Raw genomic sequence first — 7,782 nt, forward strand, 5'->3', positions numbered from 1 at the left:
AAATAAAACAAAGATGACTCCAGGGAGACTAGAGATAGTGCCAGGAGAAAGGCCGGGTCACCATGGTGGGGCCTGAGATGGGAGCCACCCTCAAGCAGGCAGGAGACCCGTGGAGGTCTGGCCTTGAACTTGGGAGAAGACAGGCTTTGGTGACCCACAGAAGTGGGCTCCAGGCTCACCGTGACCGCCCAACGGTGGCGAGTCTGTGCTCACTCAGCCTGTGAGTGCAAAGGGAAGAGTAACAATGATCTATAAAAGGGAGGACCATAGAAAATGCCCACCTCAGAGGGCTGTGCCGACACCTTTTAGGCATCTCATTTATCCTCACACTGGCCAGGCTGAGTCCTCATGAGACCCACCTGTGTGCGATGGGCAGGGAGGCCTGAGATCCCGAGGTTTGGTGGAGCAGGACGAAGGCCCAGGCAGGCAAAGCGCCTTGCACTGCTCCCAGGAAGTGGCTGAGCTGGGTCTGAAAACCCCAGACGGTTCTGGTCCCAGGGCCCACACATTCCTGCCGCCTCCCTTTTCCCCCTCGGGTCCTGTGTTTTGAAAGAATTTTACTCCCAGACAGGCTACAGTATTTTCTTTTTTTTTTTTTTAAAGATTTATTTATTTATTTATCTTTTAGAGGGGAAGGAGAGAGGGAGAGAAACATCAATGTATGGTTGCCTTTTGTGCGTCCCCTGTTGGGAGTTAGCCCGCAAGGAACCGGCCTGCAACCCAGGCATGTGCCCTGACTGGGAATCGAACCGCGATCATCTGGTTCGCAGGCCCGCGTTCAATCCGCTGAGCTACGCCAGCCAGGACTACAGTATTTTCTAAGATTTTATTTACTTAGTTTAATAGAGAAGGGAAGGGAAGGAGAAAGAGAAGGAGAGGAACATCAATGTGTGGTTGATTCTTGAGCGCCCCCTACTGGGGACCTGGCCCACAACCCAGGCATCTGCCCTGACTGGGAATTGAACCAGTGGCTCTTTGGTTCGGAGGCTGACACTCAATCCACTGAGCCACACCAGCCAGGGCCATGCTACATTATTCAACGAGCATGACCTCCCTCTCTCTTTGTAAACCAAAGACACAGAGGGGTGGCACTCAGAGCTTCTAATGGACACGGGGCAGGCACAGAGGGGAGCCAGCAGCACCCTACAGCAGAGAGGCGGTGGCAATCATCCCCAGTTCAGGCTCACAGATCCGCGGTACCAGCCCAAAGTCTGTCCTGACAAGGTGACCAGACAGGGCACACCTGGAGGTGCCCAACCAGTGCCCAAGTGGGCAGAGTCTAAGTCTCCCTCACTTCCCAGACAGCCGTGGCCCCCATCTGTACACGTGGCTCTAGGGCCACTTCTTAGTGACATTCCCAATGTGACCAGCAGGTGGCGCAGTAACTACAGAAGTTGTCCCCAGTGTGACCTGTGTGTGTGTGTGTGTGTGTGTGTGTGTGTGTGTGTGTGAGTGAGAGAGAGAGAGACAGAGACAGAGACAGAGAGAGACAGAGAGATAGAGAGACAGAGAGACAGAGGGAGCGAGCGAACTCCTGGCTGTGGGTCAGGCCCAGAGCTAGGAAGCCCAGAATGAATCGCGTGTCCTTAGGGGAGACACATGCATTCCGAGTGTGTCACGTCCTGACCCCCGACCAAGGACCAGGGCTGGTGCCTCGCATGTGTTCTCACAGATCCTTCATCGTGCTCTCGCAGTACGTGTTGCAGCTTGTAATTTTGTCTTGTTGCTGCTTTTTGTAATACGCATTTCTATGATTATTAAATGGTCCCCCCACCGCATCGTGAGTGAGCGAGGGCCACGGCGGCGTCAGGCCCAGAGCAGGCTCGAGGGAACCTATGTTAAATCAGTGAGTAAGAGGCTAAAAAAGGGACACCCTGGAGGCCAGAGCCGGAGCTGTGACCACGACAGAAACCCTCCTCTGGGCTCACTTTCTTCCAGTCCCCAGGTCCTGGCTCAGCCATCCCCTCCTCCCAGAAGCCCTCCCTGATGTCCCCTGAGGTATCCCCTCCCATCCCCCAGTCCTGCCCACTTGACCGTGAGACCCAGGAAGGCAGGGCAGGGCTATCTTTGTCACTGCCGCGCCCCCCGCACCGCAGGGACAAGACCCACCAGAGTCAGCCCTCCGCAAGCGCCTACTGATTGAGTGAAGGAGCAGCAGGGGGATGGGAGGAGGCAGGCTGCGGTGGGTGCCACCTCGGAGCCCAAACAGTGCCAGCGAGTGTGCCTGAGGGGGGGAGCAACGAGGTCTCGAAGGAGGAGGGGCTTGAGCAGGACCTTGCAGGGCCAGGGTGCCTTTGACAGATGGGGAGGGAAACTGTTCCAGGAAGGATGAGCTCACTGAGTGAAGAGGTGGAGGCCGAAAGGTCACAGGCTCTGTGGGGAAACCTGGGTTCTCTGATGCCTGATGCGGATGAGCAGAGCGAGTGGGAGTTGGCCCTTGGCCTCCAGGCCGTGAGAGCCCTTGAACTTGGCAAGTGGGGGACTGACCACTCAGAACCTTCCAGGACAGGACCTTGACAGCCAGTGGAGAGGATACACGGGCAGCAGGGTCAGGACGCAACCAGGAGACGAGTTCCCAAACCAAGCCTGAGCGGGAGTTGTTTGAAACCCCTAATCTGGAAGGCGGCGTGGACATCTTGGCCAGAGGTGGGGGTCCTCAGGATAGAGCCTGGGGTGGGGGGATAAGAGCTGGCAGAGAACTAGCTTCAAACCAGCTTGAACACACCCTCTCCTCTCCTTAAACTGCATCTGAAAAGCAGGCACGATGAGTGTCCGCCTCAGGCCAGGCTGCGGTGGGTGCGAGTCCGCTGGCCTTTGGTGAGTGCCCGGGGCAGGCCCGCCTTCGGGGGCGGCACAGACACGTGGCAAGTGTCCCCCGGGACAGGCAGGCCCCTGTCTCTTCCCCCACCCCTCTGCAGCCCCTCCACCCCACTCCTCCTCCACCACCTCCCTCCCATGGTCCCTTTGGATGGGTTCCCACTGAATCTGGGCCGGGCTTAGTGACAAAGACTGGACCCCACCAGAGGCTTCTTCAACCCGGTTTTTGGTTTCGGTACCAAGTCAAATTTATTGTTAAGTCCAGCCAGTGCGCTGTTTCTACAAGCTCTCAATTTTTTTCAGTATTACATGTTTTGTTTTTTTTTTTTTTAGTTTTTGAAGAATTTATTTTTCAGAGAGAGGGGAAGGAAAGGAGAAAGAGAGGGAGAGAAACATCAGTGTGTGGTTGCCCCTCACACGCCCCTAATTGGGGCCTGCAACCCAGGCATGTGCCCTGACTGGGAATCAAACCAACAATACTTCGGTTCACAGTCCTGTGCTCAATCCACTGAGCTACACCAGCCAGGTTTTTTACTATTTTTTTAAAGATCTTATTTATTTACTTTTAGAGAGAGGGGAAGAGAGGGAGAAAGAGAGGGAGAGAAACATCAGTGTGCAACAAATACATCAATCAGTTGCCTCTCTCATATTGCCAACCGGCGACCTGGCCCGACAACCCAGGCATGTGCCCTGACTGGGAATCGAACCAGCGACCCTTGGATTCACAGGCCGGCGCTCATTCCACTGAGCCACACCAGGCAGGGCAGTATCATATGGTTGGGTTCTTTTTTTTTTTTTTACATTATTGTGGTAAAACACGCATCACACAGAAGCTGTCATTTTAAACATCTCAAAGCACACACGTCAGAGACATTCAGTCACTCACAGTTTTATGCAACCGTCACTGTCCAGAACAGCCTCGTCACCCCAGAAGGAGACCCCAAAGCCAGTACACGGTGCTCTGGATCTGTGCGCGACTCTCCCAGACACCCCTTGCTCTTCTGTAACCTGCCTGGAAACACGGAGATGGAAAAGTCCCAACAGTGGAGCAAAGCACCGTGTTCTTGTCATGCTGCATCTGCCCAGGTAGCCGAGGACGACGGTAGCAGCGCCAACCGCTGCAGCAACACCAGCAGGGTTTCTCCTAGGCTCTGCCCCGGCCCTGTGACACACTGCTTTTCAGGGGGAATCACATCACCCTCAGCACAACCCCCGAGAGCGAAGCACTAGGTTCGGATCACTCTTCTGCACAAAAAGAAACCGGGGAACAGAGGCGACGTCACCGGCCCGACAGGTGAACCGGACTCCGAGAGCAGCTCCCACTCCGGCTGTGTGTCCTAGGACTGGTCACCGCCTTCTCTGGGCCTGGATTCCGGCCTCTGTGGAAAGGCTGTGCCAGCAGGCTGGAGTGAGAGGGTCCACCTCACACGGAGGAGGACTCGCTGCCGGGAGCTGCCGTTGAAGGCTCTCGCCCTGCCTGCCCTGCCCTTCCCCAGGTTCAGATGCACTGGTTCCATCCAGGAGCGAGTGAGAAAGGGGAACTGGGGCCGGGGAGAGGGAAGGCGCTTTCCCATCAGCCCTCCCGTGGCCCTGGGCACACTTCCTTTCACGCCTTCCAGCTGCCTGGCTCCTTCCCAAGCCCCCTCCACTTTGGGCGGGCAGGGGCTGGCAAGGAGAGGGAGGAGGAGGGGAAGGCTGCAGATCACCCAGCAGAGTCCAGCGTGGGGCGGGGACCGGTCTGTGTCCCCAGGACCTGGCAGAGTCAGTGCCTGCTATTTGTTGAATGAATGAATGAATGAATGAATGAATGAAATCTTGGTGGGGGAGGTCCAAGGACAGGTGTGATGAGGTCGGGCTGTGTCTGGAGGCAGCTTATTTGGGGACGGGCACAGGACTTAGGCCTGGGTTCTTGGGCCATCCCTGGGATTGGACCCCTGACACCCATACCCACAGAGCAAGTCTCATAACCGCCAAGCCACACCCCGTTTCCTGGGTGCACGCCCAGCAGCGTGGACCACAGCACGGCGGCTCCCCTTCCTCCGGCCTCTCCTGGGGGGGCCAGAGCTCCCAGGGTTGAAGGGCATTCAGAAGCAAGGGGATGCCGGGAGCCCCTGTTTCCCGTGGGACAGAGAGGGGGCGGCTCTTGGAACGGCAGGGGAGAGGGCAGGCCCGTCCCCTGGGGGCTGGGGCACCCTGAGGGGCGGGGGGTCCGCGCGGGAGCACTGGCCCTCCCAGACCCGAGTGCACGGGAGCGCTGGGAACTCTCCCACCTCCCAAATATTTAGACAGTGAGATGGATGGCCGGGCCAGGGCCGAGCCAGGGCCGAGCCAGGGCCGGGCCAGGCCAGCCAGGCCATCGGTTATTTTGAGAGAACTGTTCTTGAGTTACAGCATAAACGTTCCCTCTCTCCCTCCCTCTCCTCCCGGAGCCTGGCGTGGCCACCCGGAGTGGGGTGGGGGGAGAAATAGCAGCTGATCGCCCCCTGAAGCCCGGGGTTCAAGGCTCCGGCAGGGCAGGGCTCCAGGATTCTTCACACTGCTTGTCCACCTGCAGCCATCAGCCCTATCCCCAATTGTCTGGTTCCTGCTCCCAGAAGACAGGGCAGGAGGTCCTGGGACAGCCTAAGATGTCAGCAGGCTGCGGTGGACCCCACTGTGGATGGAGCTCCCGCGGTGCTGCGGGAAGGCTGTGCCGGGGGCAGACATGCCCCTTGGGCCTTGCCCCAGGCTGACAAAGGCACCCAGCTCCCCCCCTTCTCTCCGAGAGTGGCAGGGGCCCTCGGGTCCTTCCTCCCTGAGGCAGTCTGGGCGACGGGTGTCGGCGACTGGCCGTGGGCAGGCCTGGGGCAGAGGCAGCAAAGCCAGAGCTTCAGGCGCCGGAAGACGGCCTTGCGGAAGAGGATGAAGACCCAGGGGTCCAGGATGGGGTTGAAGGCGTTGAAGCGGAAGGCGAGCAGGTCCCCCATCTCACTGCTGTCCGGGGCGATGGCCTGGGTGAAGCCGCGGATCTGAGGGCAGGGGCACGGTGTCCAGGAGTGCCCACCTCCCCACCCACCCTACCCTCATTCCCTTTCACCCACTTGGTGGCTGGAGGAATAGGGAGGGGTGGCCCGGCAGAAGGGGAAGGAAATCAGATAAGATGAAAAGGAAGAAAGAGTGCATCCGGAGAACAGAGGCCTGGGAGGGGCCGTGTGGGGGCATCTGGGGCTGTGTCTGTCTGTCTGTCCACAGCTTCCATCCCCTGAGTCATCCATGACCCGCCCCCCGCCCCCGAAGCTTCGGTGATTCTCAAATTGCGCCGAGCCTTGATTTGACAGAATGAGAAACTGAGGCCCAGAGTACAGATGGAATGAGTGGGTGCCGCAGCACCGGGGTCCGCCCTGCTTCGGTTCTGGAGAGGCTGAGTGGGCTCCTGGAGGAAAGGGGCGGGGTCAGGAGGGTCCGCGGGGGGGGGCGGGGCTGGGGGGGGCGAGCCTGGACGTCTGGGGGCGGGGGGGCCCACAGTCTGGACCAAAGGCGCCTGAGGTCCAGACCCAACTGGGAACCATCGTGGCCGAGTGACGTGGCCCCTCCTCTGTAAGCAGGGTGACAAGAAAGGAACTTTGTCCTATTTCTTAATCAATGCAGAATGAGCGTGTAGGTCACGTTGAAGAGAAAGGATTTGTAAACCACGGAGTGCCCAATGAACGGTGGCTCCTGATGCCACTAAGGGGTAGGGGACGACTGGGAGCGCGTTTGACCCTGTCGGGGACAGGGGAGGGGGCATCCCAGGGGTCAGGAGGCGTCCCAGGGGTCAGGGGCCGATGAACAGCTGCCTCTCTAGCCAGCCAGCGGTTGTTCGGCACCTGCCAAGGCCTCTGACTTCTTTGAGTCTCCGCGTGGGTGAAACGGACCCACAGCGCAGCACAGAGCTGCGCCGCCCCCACGCCCCGCACGCGCCCCGCCGCGGAGGGGACTCACCGTGAGAGGCAGCGAGCACACGGCCATGGTGCCGGTCATGAGGGCCAGCAGGATCAGGTAGTCCGCCTCGTCCTCGCCCGTCCCGGGCCTCTGCTGGCGGTACATGCGGCAGAGGCTGAGTGTGACCGAGCCGTTGCACAGGACGATGGCGGCCACCAGCAGGGCCACGAGGCTGGCGTAGGCCAGGGAGAAGGCCCGGCCGCCCGGCTCGGCGGCGCGCAGGCGGATGAAGCACCAGCTGCCGGGGCAGTACTGCTGGTGCTGGCCCAGGCCCAGCAGGGGCAGGGAGCAGAAGAGGGCGCAGAAGGCGTAGGCGGCGGGCAGCGCCAGGCGGGCGCAGCGCGGCCCGTCCAGCTGCGCGTACAGGTAGGGGTGGGTGAGCGCCAGGCAGCGCTCCACGGCCATGGCGAAGAGGATGAGCGTGGAGGCCAGGCCGAAGAAGGTCATGGCGAAGGCGAAGGCGTCGCACAGCACTGGGTGGCCCCGGGCCAGGCCCAGCAGCGAGCTGTTTCGGGCGTAGGCCACGAACACCACGGGGCTCAGGAAACACGTGCCCAGCAGGTCGGTGACGGCCAGCCCGGTGACCAGCACGGCGAAGGCGGACGGGCGAGACCGCCGCCGGGCCCCCAGGATGCCCAGGGCCAGCCCGTTGCCCACCACGCCGGCCACGAACATCAGAGTGCTGGTGGCCGGGCCCACCGAGTCCCGCACGTAGGTGAGGTTCCTGCACGAGTCAGCCATCCCGGTCCCCGGTCCCCGGCCGCCGGCCTGGCCTGGAGGGGCCCCGAGGGTGCGAGGGAGAGGCCAGAAGGAGCCGGTGCAGCAGCTCAGAAACCCTCGGCCAGCAGCGTCCCCATGGTCCTCACCGCAGGCGGCGTCTCCCGGCCAACGCACGGCTCTCCCCGTGCGTCCAGCTCCCTGTCCAGCTCCCTGTCCACGCTTCTCTCTCTCTCCCCTACTTCTTTCCTTCTCTATTTCCTCTTTTCCTCTCCTCTTCCCTACTTG

The 7,782-nt window shown here is 60.4% G+C and overlaps 1 protein-coding gene across 2 annotated transcripts; it reads right to left on the bottom strand.

The window, feature by feature from the left end:
* Positions 1-3,602: 3,602 nt before the first annotated feature.
* PTGIR (prostaglandin I2 receptor) lies at positions 3,603-7,782 on the bottom strand. 2 transcript variants are annotated; one of them, XM_037059116.1, is made up of 2 exons: positions 6,778-7,782; positions 3,603-5,807 (listed from the first exon to the last, which is right to left on the bottom strand). In XM_037059116.1, the coding sequence occupies exons 1-2, from the start codon at positions 7,516-7,518 to the stop codon at positions 5,448-5,450; spliced, it is 1,101 nt and encodes a 366-aa protein (XP_036915011.1). In that variant the 5' UTR covers positions 7,519-7,782; the 3' UTR covers positions 3,603-5,447. The 2 variants fall into 2 exon arrangements, with proteins under 2 accessions (XP_036915011.1, XP_036915001.1); XM_037059106.1 differs by having other exon boundaries at positions 3,603-5,825.

Source organism: Sturnira hondurensis, unplaced genomic scaffold (assembly GCF_014824575.4).
Source record: "Sturnira hondurensis isolate 20B ecotype Veracruz unplaced genomic scaffold, ASM1482457v3 Scaffold0001020, whole genome shotgun sequence".
NCBI classification, from domain to species: Eukaryota; Metazoa; Chordata; class Mammalia; order Chiroptera; family Phyllostomidae; genus Sturnira; species Sturnira hondurensis.

Coding starts and splice junctions, on each gene's coding strand:
- PTGIR (XM_037059106.1), bottom strand. CDS start 7,518: ATGGCTGACTCGTGCAGGAACCTCACCTACGTGCGGGACTCGGTGGGC. Junction 5,826..6,777: donor TGTGCTCGCTGCCTCTCACG/GTGAGTCCCCTC, acceptor CCCTGCCCTCAG/ATCCGCGGCTTCACCCAGGC.